Source organism: Loxodonta africana, chromosome 9 (genome assembly GCF_030014295.1).
Source record: "Loxodonta africana isolate mLoxAfr1 chromosome 9, mLoxAfr1.hap2, whole genome shotgun sequence".
NCBI classification, from domain to species: Eukaryota; Metazoa; Chordata; class Mammalia; order Proboscidea; family Elephantidae; genus Loxodonta; species Loxodonta africana.
Window position 1 is genome coordinate 101,209,311 of NC_087350.1, and position 16,498 is coordinate 101,225,808.

General features: G+C 36.5%; 1 protein-coding gene across 9 annotated transcripts in view; it reads right to left on the bottom strand.

The window, feature by feature from the left end:
* CCDC171 (coiled-coil domain containing 171) overlaps positions 1–16,498 on the bottom strand; it is a 313,930-nt gene that overhangs the window by 90,092 nt on the left and 207,340 nt on the right. For 8 of the 9 annotated variants that reach the window (XM_064290475.1, XM_064290472.1, XM_064290471.1 and 5 more), the window contains one exon: positions 8,593–8,724. The exons of the other annotated variant lie outside the window; for it this stretch is intronic. In XM_064290475.1, coding sequence (XP_064146545.1) covers positions 8,593–8,724 — 132 coding nt within the window. The remainder of the gene's footprint in view (positions 1–8,592; positions 8,725–16,498) is intronic. 9 annotated transcript variants of the gene reach the window in all.

Sequence of the window (16,498 nt, forward strand, 5' to 3'; positions counted from 1 at the left end):
TCATACTTCCTGCACCCAGGCCTGTTTGCAGTTCAGTCCAACATAGCTTGTATTAATACAGCATTTTATAACATAAAAAGAACACTCACATGCACATTATCTCGTCTGATCTCCCCACAATCCTGTGAGTGAAAGCAAGACAGGCTTCACTGTCACCATTTAAAGATGAGGAAATGGGGCTCAGTGCTCCTGAGTGACTTGCCAAGGTGGTTAAATTACAGAGCCAGGACTTCACTCCAGGCATTCAGACTCTCCACATAGGCTTTCTCCAATACTGCATCGCTTGCTTCTTTCCCCAGCAAATAGAATTATTTTATCTCTTCCAAATAGTATGCAGTTAAGAAAGCAATTCCCATTTTGATCAACACGATGTTTCTAACAAACTCAATGACATAGAGAAGATTGCATAGATTCATGGTTGCCAATTTCCTATAATCTGATTTATTTGCTTGTCTTTTAGAAGGGTAAAAATCTCAACCTGAAATTGAAAACTAGGCAGTCTTACACCTGACCAAGGAACCTGTATATGCCAAATACAAGAGAAAACAATTCTATAAATATCTATTGTTGTTGTTGTTGTTGTATGCTGTCGAGTCGATTTCGACTCATAAGGACCTTATAGGACAGAGTAGAACTGCCCCATAGGGTTTGCAAGGCTGTAATCTTTGTGGAAGCAGACTGCCACATCTTTCTCCGTGGAGCAGCTGTGGGTTTGAACCACCAACCTTACAGCAAGCAGATGAGTACTTAGCCACTGCGCCATCGGGGCTCCTTCAGTATCCGTTGCAAAAAAAACAAAACCAAACCAGTATCTGTTACTGCCTTTTAATTTACAAAGCTTTTTCATACCTGTCATATGATCCTCACAATTGCCCCAAGATGCAGCAGGACAGATACTATCATCTCCATTTTATACAGGAGGAAACTGATGTGAAAAGTTAAAGGCCAAGAGCTCACAGAAAATAGCAACTCTAGAATAGAACTCCAGTGGCATTTTCAGCACCAGGAGGATGATTACCTGTACTTATCCTTCATAAGAAAGGACAATGCCATTTCCATGAGAAAAGACAACAACTGGATAAAATGATGAGAAGTCTTTCCGCCCTTCTAACCCATGTCTACAGGGCAAAAGATTTCATCTGGTCTACAGCCAGTCCTATTACTTTCTGGCAGTTGTATAACCGTATAACTTCTTCAACCTTCTGTGATACTGACTCTGTGATAATTTTATTTTCTTCCTAATTGTTCTTCCTTGTTGTAAACAAAGAAATAAATTATAAACAAAGACAAAACTGGAAAAAGGGCTTTATGAATCATGACTAGTTTCAAAATAATTCAGATCAGATCACTGATACCAGATCGTTCACAGAAAATAATTCATGGGTATTTTCAGCTGTATAAGGTGTAGGGAGTTATGAGAGTCTTCCCAACTGCAGCAGCAGCTTCACACAGATGCATCTCCTTGCCCTCATATGTCATACCATTCTCTTCAAAAGGAAAAGAGAGATAAAAGTTCCAACAAGCAAAAAAAAAAAAACAACAATAAAAAAAACTTACCCACCACTGATCTCAACCACACAGTCTATGATGCAAGATATAAAATGTCACATCTACTAAATATTACAAAGACTTTTCAGAACTCCTAGCTTTAGTACGTATGTCTTACAAATCTTAGCTCTCAGTTAATGGCCAAGACTATGTTTTAACAACAGATATGAAGAAAAACATTTTTCTATAATGAATCTTTCAAAGTAAAATATGGGGGCTAAGAAACGAATGAATGGTAACACGTACCATTTGGTAAAAGATCTGGACCAAAAAGGCATAATGTTTTCTGTGCCAATATTATGCCATAAAATACCATTTCTTCCTGGTATCAACACACACACAAAAAAAAACTCACTAATTCTTACATTCATCCTCAAGTTGGGCCTCAAACCTAGAACACTAAGATTTTTCATTGGCAAAATTTAGGCTACAGCTGTCAGATAGCCAGATGAGACAAAGGGTGGCATTACTTCCATCAAAATTCATTTATTCTCAGATGAACTACATGGCTTCATCAGCTGATTGTTTCCCCTGCATAACCCAAAAAACCCAATGCCGTCGAGTCAATTCCAACTCATAGCGACCCTATAGGACAGAGTAGAACTGCCCGGAGTATAATAAATAACTCTCTTCTTGGTAGTACTTTCGAAACTTTCAAGAAGATGACATTTTGATATTATGTTTGATTTCACAACCAATTCTAAAAAACATTTTGTATTTTTTCAAATTACAAGATATTTTCATTTTAGAATTTAAAGAGAATTACACAAGCTCTCATACATAACAATCTTCCGATAACCCCAAATCTTCTTGTACCTTATTACTGAAATGATTCTATTTACCAAAAAGGTCAGACTTTTAACAATCTCCAACATTCAAAGCACAGTCAGGAACCCAGAAAGAAGGTAAAAAGAAATTTTGTGAGACAAACAGCTGTCACAAGATATCTGCTCTTTACCACAGAGAATCTCTTATACCCGAACCCTGATGACTCTGTGTAAAATAAGAACACAGTGAGAATGGACATCTGAAAATTCAGAGGAGACAAAATTATAAAAAGAGAACTTTTATAATCTGAAAATAAAGAACCATATTTTTTAAAGGAAATTAAAGAGCTAACAGAGGCCATTTAAAAGTAAACTAGAACAGCCTTTCCAGGGGCAACTGGGAAATTCGTATCAAAAACCTTGGAAAGCGCATAACCTTTGATGCAGCAATTACACTAATTTATTCTAGAGAAAAAGTAAGAGAAGTATGCAAATGTTTATGTGAAAGGATATTCATTGCCACCTGTTATGGACTGAACTGTGTCCCCCCAAAAATGTGTGTCAACATGGCTAGGGCATAATTCCCAGTGACTATCCACCATTTTGTCATCTGATGTGATTTTCCTATGTGTTGTAAATCCCACCTCTATGATGTTAATGAGGTGGGGTTAGCGGCAGTTATGTTGCTGAGGCAGGACTCAATCTATAAGATTAGGTAGTGTCTTAAATCAATCTCTTTTGAGATATAAAAAACGAGCAGAGAGACAGGGGGACCTCATACTACCAAGAGACAAGAGCCAGGAGAATAGCATGTCTTTTGGACCTGGGGTCCCCGAGCTGAGAAGCTCCTGGACTGGCGAAGACTGCTGACAAAGACCTTCCCCTACAGGCAACAGAGAGAGAATGCCTTCCCATGGAGCTGCCACCCTGAATTCGGATTTCTAGCATCCTAGATAGACTATGAGAGAATAAATTTCTCTTTGTTAAAACCATTCACTTGTGGTATTTCTGTTTTAGCACCACTACATGACTAACATACCACCTTATTCATGGTAACCAAATAACTGGAAACAGCTCAAATATCCATCAGTAGAAAACTGATTATATTGTGATAGATGCATGGAGGTGAATACAACTCAGTCATGAAAAGTGATTACGTAAATTTATAGTTACTGACAAAAAAGGTATCTACGTTATTAGGTGAAAAAAGTGCTTACAAAACAGTATAACCCTATTTATGGGTAACATAAAAATATATGTTACACATAAATGATATGTTAATGAGTGCTTACATTTATGACTAAAAAATAGCTCTAAGTATATACACCAAAGTTGTGACATCACTTATCTCTTGACGGTAGAACTGCCATGATCTTTATTTTCCTTTATACTTTTCTCAGAGTCTGATTTTTTTTTACTGTCATGATCATGTACAACTTTTGTAACTTTTAAAGCTAAATTTTAATATTAGCAAAATTTCTACTATTATTTAGAGGTAAATAGTATTAAAGATTTGAATACATTATTCCATTGTTTTAATATTACAATTTGTACGTGTAATATTGAAGCAGAGTAATAAAAATTTTTAATCAGGTATATCATATTCTCTTTATAAAAAAATGTTTGACATATGTAGCAAAATTTTCATTCAATTTGACTGATTTTTATGTTTAAAGATAGAATTAGCTCTCTGAAAATTCACTTACATGGATAGGATAGCCTGAAAAAGAAAGAATCTAGGTGGTACAAACTTTCAAGTGAAAATTGCCTTTTTCCACATCTCTTTAGTCTCTAGACACGTCAAAATGCAAAAAGTTCTTGTGGAGCAAGTAGAAGGCTGCTTGCTGCATCATGTGGTGTAACAGAACACAGGTTAAAAAATGACCAACAGGGATTCTTGATATTTTTAGACTTTGACATTTTAGGCATAGATATAATTTACTTCATCTTTCTGCTCCTAAAAAAAATTCTCTTCAATATGCTTTCTAAGATTTAGCTATATAAATATAATAAAATAGCTCAAAGAAATTCCTACGCCTGGAAAATAAGTATAAATGTTAAAGAAAAAAAAAAAAAAAACCCAAGACCATGGTATCCACAAACCATGTGTATAACACATAACTAAAAACCATCCCAAGTAAGGGCCGTGTAATGACATGGTGGGTTAGAGGTGATTAAAGGATTACTGTATTTATGGTGAAGGCTCTGTTGTTTAAAATGTTCGTAAATAAGTGGTTTCACAATGAAGCCTCTCTAATTGCTTATAAACACATATTTACAAAATACGCCACATTTCCAGAGGTGTGTTATTATTCACTAAGCCTTACACAGTTTTATAAGGTGGCTGGGGTGGCGGGGGGTTCTTTTAAATTCAGTGGGCTTAGAAGCAAAAAATGGATAGCAAGCCCCTTTAGGTCATGCACAGGTTGGGCAAAAGCGGCTTCCTGAGCCACCTTGTCAAGTGTGAACTCGCGCGTTCATTCACCCCTGTATCCTGTGTGTCTCCTCCGCATGAGGCACACTCCTGAGCACTGAGGATGAAGCAGTGAACAAACCCAACTTCCTGGCTTCATGAAGCTTCCGTGCTAGAGGACAGCTAATGTTTACCAAGCGTTTACAATGTACCTGTCACTACTCCAGGCACTTCAGAAGTGTTAACTAATTTAATCATCACACTAACACTGCGAGTTAGGAACTTGCATTATCTTCATTTTACAGATGAAGAGGCTGAGACACAGACCAGTTAAGTAACTTGCCCAGTTAACACTCTTTTGGATCTCTATCCTCCCCATTATTTCCACACAAATGAAAGTGAATTCTATAGACTCAGCCTTTAACCTTTTTCCCTGTCAGCCTTCTTAAAAGAAACCGAAATCAGTAAGACACAGTTTACAGAAGGCAGAATGGCAGGACTCAAAACTTGAATGGAGCCCAATACTGGTTCTCCTACTCACAGTTCAAAAACACACTTCAAAATATAAGATTACGAGGAATAAGCATTATCTTTTTTTTTTTTTATAAAGATGGGCAGAATATTTTCTACTACAAAGTCCTCTGCATTCATGTTATACTGGCCTTTTCAGCTGCAGCTAACTGGTCTGATCTGGGTGTTTTTTTTTTTCCCCTCCAGTATTCTAGTGAAAGTCTGATATTCAATTACTTGGGAGATAAAATTAGGAGGGTAATAGTCCTAAACATGGCATAGGCACTTAGACTATAGCAAAGAAGCATCTGGAACCCTAGGGGGAAAAAAGAAAAGAAAACGTTTCACTGGAGCGATGGCCTCGTTGGAACATCAAGTGACATGCAAAAGCAAAGAAGCTAAAATAGGCTAATCTTGATTGAGATTATTAAAGCTTTTGAAGAAAGAAGGGAGAATGAAGGAACCAAATAGGAAGAAATGGAGAAAAAGACCCTAAAGAACCATTCCTCAAAGTAAAAATAAACACACAGACACACACCTTAAAAGTAATGAGAACAAGCTACCACTGCCTACCTCTCCTTTACGGTGGGTGGCGTCGTGGCCCCGATAATAACCGTCGTCAAGCATGGCCTGCTTTCTCTGCACTAGACATGGTGCTCTCTACTTTATGTGCATTGCCTCATTTCACCCCACTACAAGCCTGAGAAGGAGCCTTGGTGGTGCAGCATATAAGCACTTGGCTGCTAACCTAAAGGTCGGAGGTTGGAACTCACCAGCCTCTTGGCAGGAGAAAGACGTGGCAATCTGCTTCTGTAAAGATTTACAGCCTCAGAAACCCTGTGGAGCAGTTCTACTCTGTCCCATGGGTCACTATGAGTTGAAATCTACTTGACAGCAATGGGTTTAGTTGGGTTTTTTTGGATAAGCCTGAGAATTGGAGGTGTTACCTTTTTTTGCAGGTAAGGAAATTGTGGCTAAAAGCTAGCAGATCTCAGAGGCAAGCTGGACTGAATTTCCTCATGTAGGAAAGCATCAGCTGTGTGCTCTTTTGGGTGCAGACAGAATAAGTAATCCACTTATTCTCTTAGACTGTCAATAGTGCCCACTGGTCTCCTTTCTATCCAGGACAGACAGTGGTTGTCTAGGAGAACTTCAGCTTCCACTGCTCTGAATGATAGCTGGGCAGGTTTGCCAAATGGTTCATGTACTGCCGCACCCTGCACAGTGACCCTCTCCTCATAATCAAAAGTCATGCACTCTTTAAACAGTCTGCTTCATCGGCACAGAATCAGAGCACAAAGCTACACAGATACTGAACTCCACAGTATGTATCCATATTTTTATACTCCAAAAAGGGGAAAAGTAGAGTTCCATAACATTCTGTCATTAACCTGTCAAACGGTTACATGGGAACAAAGTTTCTTATCTACAGTAGAGCATAAATTATGACCTACATCATACATAGATGTATAATTAATATCTAGTAAATGGAAGAAAAACTCCATTACAGATTTCTAAGGTTTTATTCCTACCATTATAACACAGATGTTTAGATTTTTATTGCGTCCCATTTACCAGTTCAGGCTTTGCAGTCAAATACACTTAGAATTAAATCCAGGTTCTGGGCTCTGCCGTTTACTTGCCATTGATCTGAGGAGAGTAATTAACCTCTCTACCTGTTGCTATTGTTCGTGTTGTTTTTCAGTTGTAAAATGGAGATAATGTCATCTATTTGGCAGGTCCATTGTGAGAATTAAATGAGATCATGCATCCAAAGAGCTAAACATGGTGCCTGGTACATGGTGAGTGCTTACTCAAATGGTAGCTATTATTAGTTTAACTAATGTCCTCAATTTATATTAAAAAAAAAATTAACTAATGTCCTCAATTTATATAGTACCTTTCTTTTCAAAGTATATTACCAATTGTGTGTTGGTGTGTGTACACTAAGCCCTGTTAGATTCTGAATTAAGATAGTCAAGTAAAGGGTTATTTTATAACCATCAGAAAAGGCTCAAATCATATTGTACTAATGGTTACAATGAATTTATAAATACTGATAATTAAATTTAAAACATACATCTCAATCTTTTACTAAAAAGCAGTACAGTATGCTGGCCTGTAACCTAAAAATATTTTATGCCTAGTTTTACATATATATTTTAAATATACTGGTGGACAATCTAATGAAAGAAACAATGAGTACTTTTTCTTTGTAGGTTATTAATTTGGGTATTAAGTTAAATGAGGGTGTGGAGTATGTAGAAGAAATTAACACGGCCCTACTAGGACTGACATTAATTCTGTGCAAAAATTAAAATTTCATAAGACAGAAACTGCAAAAGTATATTTAAAAAAAAAAAAAAGCTTTATTTTAAACCTCAAAATGTGAAACAGTGAGTTTTAAGGAATGATTCTCTTTTAAGTACACTGAAAAATCTAAAGTCCTACTGAACAAGGGCAATCTCTTTCAGAATACCAGGCTCCTTAAAATTTACATAATGCTAATGCATTTTTCTAATGAAGACATGGGTATTAAAAGGAGAAAAAAGCATACAGTGAAATTTGTTTTGTCCAATTAAAAAATAATTCCACCCTAAGGAAAAAAAAAATTTTTTTTTTTTAAGGAAAAAAATGATCACAATGCTAAAACAGTGACATAGAATACAAAGATAACTATAAAAAAAATCTGAAAATAAATATGTTTCTCAAAGGAAGTTTCTTGATTAAGTTTACTTAAAAGTTATTTGGAGTATTATGATTTGGAGTTTTGAACTTTATAAATAGCCCAATCTGTACATATTACAATATTCATTTAAACTAAACAGTAAAGGGTAAAATATCCTTCAATGTTAAGTACAGTTAGGTTCCAGGTTTGCTGAAATTAAATGACCACATAAGAAATGTTGGCTATACAATGGAATTAACATTTTAAAATTCCAGGTATTTCTTCTGATAATTTTATCTGAAGTGATTTGTTTTAAAACAACAAGAACAACAAATTGAGACTAGATTAGAGAGATAACAGCCTAGTATCTTATTGTTCTCTGCTGATAGAAAACTATGTTCTTTTCACACTGACTTAGCTATTAAACATGTAATTTTTTTCCTAAGTAAAATACTCTTCTGGATTATTTAATAGGTTAGTTTTCGGTTTTAAAGGGAAAAAAAATTATCTGTGAAATACAGCATTATTTTATTTTTTTTATGTAGTAAAAGGAAAATGAAGAAAAATGTATTTGCATCTCCTTTAAGTTGTTATTCACAATTACTTTGAGGCTTTCATTCTCTCCAGTTAGTGCAATTTATTTTTCTACACGTCTCAGTAGCAAACAATGTTATTTAGGCTCTAACCTGGCACGCTACAACCTCTGGCCCGCCCTTGAGCCCCTCCATTGCAAAGGTCTCCAGGTGCAGTTTGGGTAGCTGCAGGGTGAAGTCATTCCTACTTGCTGCAGTCCGTGACAGTGAGATCTGATCTCTGACCTAAAGGGAAAAAAACAGCATCAATGGTAATTCCCCTTCAGACACATTAACTGGGATGAACTGGGTCCCCTTGAGCTCACTGAGTGGACTTGCATTGATCGCTGGACCTGAAATCCATGAATAAATTTAGGACTAATTGATTTTTCGTTGCAAATAAATCTCTAATTCAGAGTGCTGGGGGAGAATATTAAGAAGAAAAAGCATCCTCCTGCTTGCAATGAGGGAGGGGAAGAAGAGTCACTAGAGCTCTTCTGATCAAGAGGTTTCGAATCATTTTTTCACAGTTCCACCCTCAAAATAAAAAGGGAAGGAGGAAAAAATATTCACGAAATTAAAAGACAGCAGTCCCCAAATTATTATCATTTTCCTATTAACACTCTTAATTTAACTGATGTTAATTGATACATATTGGATAAGACTGTAATTAGGCATTAGTCTTTGAAAAGAACAATCAATAACCTGAACCCTGGAATAAAAACAAATATACACATCACAAAAGGATACTTTTGAAATATAAGAGGTTTGTTCACCTTTTTTACTCTTCTTAAATTACAATAGTTTTTTCAAACTCGAGTATTAACGATTATATACATATAAACCAACTCAGTCACATAACTTCTAAGTAAGACAACATTGAGATAAAATCAGTAGCATTTGTACTATATCGTAAGTATTGGGAAAGGTAACAATACAAACACATCACAGATGTAGACGAAATACCAATTCTCTAGCCACTAAAGGAATCACATGCGGTTGATATCACACTGCCACCTTCTGGACAAACGAGAAAATGCTCCCTAAAGAGTACAAACGGATATGAGGAAAGGTTCAGAAACAGGTAGTTTGGTTATTAATTTCCAAACTTAGTAAAAGCCTTAAAATTCCACAGTTTAGTTTGAATTTAAGATCAGTAGGCTCTCATTTATAATCACATAATTTAATCACAGGAGTTTTCATACACATATTTTCTAATTTTCTTTATTCTCAAATTTTTAATAATTTATCTCTTTGATAAAGAAAATGATAGCATATATTTATTTGATAAATATTATGCAACTAGTTCAAAGACACAGGATATAAAGAGTTTTTCCAAGGTAGAAAGGTCAAAAGTGGGAGAACAAAAAAATAACACCAATTGCCTAAATAAATGTGTTTATATCTCTAGTTTCATCCGAGCAATTTTCAAATGCAACTTGGCATTAAAACAAGAGAGAAAACCTCCCCTCCATTTTCCTATTCTACTTGGGCAAGCTTATAAAACTGTTTGGGTTCTTCCTTGGTATGTGAATGAACTGTATATGAAATTCACACACCCCACAAAAGTACCATGCTCCATGGGGCTTCCTTTAACTAGCAAACACACACAAACGTACAGTGACATCTTTAACTGTGCATGCCAATCTATGGGCGTATGAATCCTTGTATTTCCCAAGTCAATCTGAAGAATTTCTATCAATACCAACAGCTGCAAAAACATACATTATAATGCAATTTTTGTAACAGTGTAAGTACTATAAGCACGTAGTCATAATTTATAACATATATTTAGCCATAGCAAACACTCACTGAAGTCTTCAGTCAGCATGGGAATGCTATTAAACTTATTTAACATAACAGGATAAATCATATTTTACAAATATATTTGCTTTAGGTTTTATATTTTATATGTATGGTACCTTCTCTTGCTTTTTTTGCCACTGATGTGCACACAGATAAAAGAAAACATTAATGTGGGTTAAGGTACTGAGAATTTATCAACATCAAACCACTAGTGTTTTGCCTTCTACCCTTCTGAACCATAGTCAATAGATCTAAATATTTTACTGCACCCTGGCCAATTCATTGTTTGATGTTTAAAAACTCACCCAGAATCAAAGAAAATTTATTAAATTTGAGCCCCCAAATGAGATACTATTAGCTTTGAAAGTCAAGTTTAACTGCGATATTGATGATTCTCTTTTTTCTGTGACAAAATTCACTAGGGAAACCCTGGATGTCAAAGTACAAAAGCAGATTGCTAATACGGACAAAGGGGGAAAAAAAAAAACCTACAAGCAATGTAGGTATAAGGTACAACCCAGCTCGAGCACTGAAGGCCCTTTAACACAATTCCTACCAGGCCTCATACTTCATCTCTGAAGCTGGACATACAGCGAACAATGTTTTATATTCCCTAAATAAACTTTATGAACAATATTACCCTGGGACATTTGTCATTTAAAACTTGGATTTGTCAAATTAACCTTTTTACTACAGCATTATTTAACTTACTTTATTAAATAATTTTTTAGACAGACAAAAAAACTCAAAATGCAGCTGTCTTTGCTAAATCTAATAACGGACATCATAATTACAGCATTATTTGCAAAATATGCATGTGTTAATATTTTCATTTCATTATAAATTATCTGTTGAATGTAGACAATATCAGCAAGAGATAGTATCCCATGATATATAATAGAACCGATATCGCAAATATCTCTACTAAAATTTTAAATTTCCTCCATGTTTAAATTAAACTGAAACCTTGAGAGTAGGTAGTAAAATGTTCTCAAAATATTCAGAAGAAAAGTTGTTTTTTTTTTTTCAAGTCCTAAAAAAAGATTAGCTAGGAATTTTTTTCTTTTACTGGAAAAAGGGAGTAAAAGTATCATGTTGAGAGAACACAAAACAGTGAGAGAATGCAAAAAAGGAAAGCCATCACAAAGCCGCAAAAAACAGGAAGGAAAGATGGCAAGGAACAGGAAGAAATAAGAGGCGAGAGAGGAAGAAGGCTGGCCAGAAAGAATGGAGAAGGCAAGTATGAATTTCAGGGTGTGAACAAGGATAAACACGAAGAACAGTAAGAAAGATGACTCAACTTAGGGCATTAAATTTGTTCATAAGAAAAAGAGGACAGGCTGAGAACCAAGTAACCAAAATCATAAAAGACAGAACGCGTAATTTCTTTAGGAAATACTGGTTATTGCATTCAAGATGATTCTTTTCAAGATTTGGAACACTGAGCAAATTTCCTTACTGTCAAAAGATCTTTGAAGTTACAATGTTAGAATAGTAAAATTCTTTTTTTTTTTTTAAAAGTAGATTCATCTCCTACAGAACAAATTTTCAGGTGAATTAGGATTAAAACAACCATCAGAAACCTATTTATGGATTGAATTATAATTTCAAATTACAATTTCAAAAGTTGGTCTTTTATTCTGTTTATAAAAATAAAAAATTTTTTTATAGCACATCATTATTCATCATATAATTAAATTCTATTTTCCGAAAAACACAAAGTTTTTCTACTTGAAAGTGGCTAACACTTCATTATTAAATACAATTAATTTTTTGTAAAATTTCCCCATATAAATCTCAATTGTCAAACCATATATATATATTTTCAATAAACCTATACAATTATATATTTTGACAAAGAATAAAGAAAAATGACTATATTACTGCATTCTAAAATTTTTACTTTTAGAAATACCAATACACATTCTCCCTATCCTACTATGTATTTTCAGAGAGCAAGCCTTTCTAGTATATGTGCCATAAGAAACAAGAGAAATATAGAGAGAAAAAGAAGTTAAACTTTCTAAAAATTCAGGGTTACAAAGTATACATTTACTTTATTATGACAATCTAGTTCCAGATTTAAGTGAGTCTTAAGACTAGTGTTGTATTCTTCCTATCCCTCTAAATAGCCTTTCCTCACAAACCACCATTCTTTTATGAATTTTTTGTACTTCTACTGTACCACCGAAAAGCTATTTCTGCTAGATATATCAGCTATGAAACTTAAATACGTCATTTTTAAAGAAAACTCGTTCAACTCTCAAAACGAGGACCTATATGTTTTATCATAAAACATATATAAATTTATATATATATAAATATATATAAACAGCTATAAATCTCTCTGGGCCTAATGCTCCAATTGAAAAAAAAAAAAAGAATTCATGAAATGTGGTACCAGTCGTGATTTTATCAATAGGATACCAAAAACCAAACCAAACCCAGTGCCGTCGAGTCGATTCCGATTCATAGCGACCCTATAGGACAGGGTAGAACTGCCCCATAGAGTTTCCAAGGAGCGCCTGGAGGATTCGAACTGCTGACCCTTTGGTTAGCAGCCATAGCACTTAACCACTACGCCACCAGGGTTTCCAAAACAGAAGTAAAGGGTGTAGGTAAAAAAACTAGGATAAATTTAAGAACACATAAATGAAGATACATGGGGTATCTAATTCTAAATGCTTGGGAAAAGCAACTGATACTAGGTCATCACTTCATACTCTTAATCTGTCCAAAATTTTATTTACTCCAATCTACTATTTTATTTTATTTACTCCAACCTACTATGGCCATGTTACTTTGTACACGTTGTCAGGAGGGATCAGTCACTGGAGAAGGAAATAATGCTTGGTAAAGTAGAGGGTCAGCGAAAAAGAGGGAGACCCCCAAGGGGATGGATTGAGCAACAATGGGCACAAGCACAACAATGGCTGTGAGGATGGCACTGGACTGGGCAGTGCTTCGTTCTGTTGTACACAGAGTTGCTATGAATCAGAACTGACTCAACGGCACCTAAAAACGACAACAACTATGGCCTCCAATTCTTCAAAATGAACCTTCGTATCAGAGACATGACCAGAAAAATACGGGCCTCTACAATGTTTCCTATAAATTCCATTTTTACCCTATGTTCATATTTTACTTTGCCTCCATTCTCCTGCCTTCCTCTGCCCCACTTTTGCACACACTTCCACTTCCGTTCATTCCTCGTTGCTTTCCTTTCTCCCTTTTATCTTCTTTTTCATCCTATGCACTAGAGCAAGGGTCAGCGCACTACAGCCCAGGATCCAAATCCAGCCTACCATCTGTTATTATAAATAAAGTTTTACTGGAACATAGCCACACCCATTCATTTATTTATTGTCTATAGAGACAGAGATTTTATGGTTCACAAAGCCTAAAATATTTACGATCCGGGCCTTCACAGAGAAAGTATGCCAACTCCTGCCCTAGAGATACAGAAGGAAAGGCTATCAATGTTTCACAATCCATAAAGTTTTTTTAAAATGACCACCTGTCACCAGAAAACTGATAAATGATTTCTCATGAATCAATCTTTTATCCACCAACACAGAGTACCAACTCACAGACACTTTTTGACTCCTTTTTTCTAGCGTTTCATAAAATAAGTGCACTATTTTTTTATCTCCTGGTGTATTTTCGCATCTCACACAGTCTAGTGTACAACTTGACTGGGGCTAACCTAGAGCGAATTTCTTTCTGTTGTAACTACTGGCCACCCAGTGCCATACCTAATCAATGGAATATTTGGGTAAGGAAGTGGAATAGGCACACTGCACAGTGTTGTGAATGGATTGAGACGGGAGCCAGCCTGCGTTAAGTACATGCTCTGTAATAGCACTGGTAGCAAGAAAACCATTACGCACACAGAGGCTGCTAGTAAGTATGCAAGCAAATAAGAATGTCATTCCATATTCGCAAATTCTACAGGGTGGAAGAAAGAAAGGATAATTTTTAAAAGATACTTAGACAGTTCCTAGACTCTGATATGTACCCAGTCATTGAAGCAGGGATCAGAGTGTTTCAGTGCAGTGGGAATGACAAGCACGAGTCTGATCCAAATACCTGTTGCTGTCAAGTCAATTCCCATTCATACTGACCCTATAGGACAGAGTAGAACTGCCCCATAGGGTTTCCAAGGCTATAACCTATACAGAAGCAGACTGCCACATCTTTCTTCCACAGAGCAGCTGTGGGTTTGAACCACCAACCTTTCAGTTAGCAGCCAGGAGTTTTAACCACTGTGCCACCAGGGCTTCTTCCAAGAACCTGATAAACCAAACCCAAACCAAACTGTTGCCACAGAGTTAATTCTGACTCCTAGGAACCCTACAGGACAGCGTAGAACTGCCCCATAGGATTTCCAAGGAGCAGCTGGTGGATTCAAACTGTCAACCTTTTGGTTAGCGGCCAAGCCCTTTACTAAGAATCTGGTAGTCACATCTAAATGGATATTTGCCATCTTCTCTTACACTTCCTTTTCTATTAATGAAACAGATAGACGGATTACAGCACTACTGGTATCAGTAATAATGCTGGTAATACTTTCAAGAGTACTTTATACTTTGCAAAGAACTAGCCCCGCTGCCTCACTTGATTCGCCATCCACCTTGTGAAATAGCTATTGCCATAGCTAATACGAAGATACTGACTCCAGTGCTCTCAGCACCAAGCAATAACACCTCTTAACAGCTACCTACAGACGGTTAATAAGGGGGGAAATTGGTTAACGTTTTGGTAATTCTTCCATTTCCTGAACTTAAAAACAAAACAAAACATTTTTTCCCTTTCTTTGCCCTTGTCTGGCAATCACAGGAAAAATGTAAGTTCCATGAAGTAGTTTTAGGGATAAGCACTAAAAAAAAAAAAAAAAAAGCACTAGAGAATATTATTTAAACATCCTAATTTTCCTCACTAGTTTTACTGAACTTCTGGGTATTGTCATTCATATTCATTCATTCCCTGTCACTCTCTTCCTCCCTCCCTCCGTCCTCCCCCATCTCTCTCTCTCTCTCTCTCTCTCACACACACACACACACACACAATTATACTGAGAGGCTTGTTACCTGCATAGCAATCACCCTCATACAATGGCTACAATCTCTCATGGAAGATCCCCAAACTACAAGGTCCCAGGATATATGCTGTGTTCCACACCTGCTGGAATGAGCCCTTGGCCCTCTCTCAGCAGAAGCAGGTGCTATAGTAACACTGTAGCAAGCACCCAACCAAGTGAAACCCATTGCCATCCAGTCGATTCCAACTGGTAGTGATCCCATAGGACAGAGTAGAACTGCCCATAGGGTTTTCAAGGAGCAGCTGGTGGATCTGAACTGCCGACCTTTTGGTTAGCAGCTGAGCTCTTAACCACTGTGCCACAAGGGCTCCATAGCAAGCACAACCTACATTTCTGGAGCTGAGCCAGACCTTCCAATGACTACCAGCTGCTGTCACCAGAAAAGAGGGCAAAATCCACCACCATCATCCTACAAATCATAGTTACAACCCAATTATGGAACTGAAAAAAACTGATCTCCCGAATCGAATTATCAAGCTGGTTACACTCCAATTAAGGATCTGAAAAACTGACCCCTCGAATCAAATTATGGAGCTGGGAAATAGGGTAATTTAATCGTGGACATCTTATAAAGACACCAGCCAGCATGATAAATCTGTGGTATAGGCTATCTATCATAGAACGCACCCCACAAACAGATTACTGTGACCTTGAGCTATGTAAACAAACACAAAAACCCTCAGTTGAGAATACAGAAATAAATTTACTAATTTTTATAGTCCTCACAGAGATATTTTCTTTCCTAGGGTAAGTTATTTCAAAGGATAAAAACAGATGCACGCCAAAATCAGTTAGTTAGATGGGTTTAAGCTAAGAACAGTTAAGCCCACGGACATGACATTCTGCAGTGTCTCATCTTTACTTTGTCAAGGGTTTTCAATCCCTCTTGAGCGGGAGTACCATTTTTAGCTTGGCTAGGTCAGAGCGACACTGAACAGTATGAATGATGACACACAAGACAGCTATATGGACAGAGTTGTCATCAGCAAGCCAGCTGTGCTAACACCTGTATGTCCTGTGCAGCTGACCTTCAGGAGCCAGGACCAAGAAAGCAGGAATGGAGAGGAGTTCAAACCACAAAAAACACTGGAGAGGCATTAATGAACCACTAAA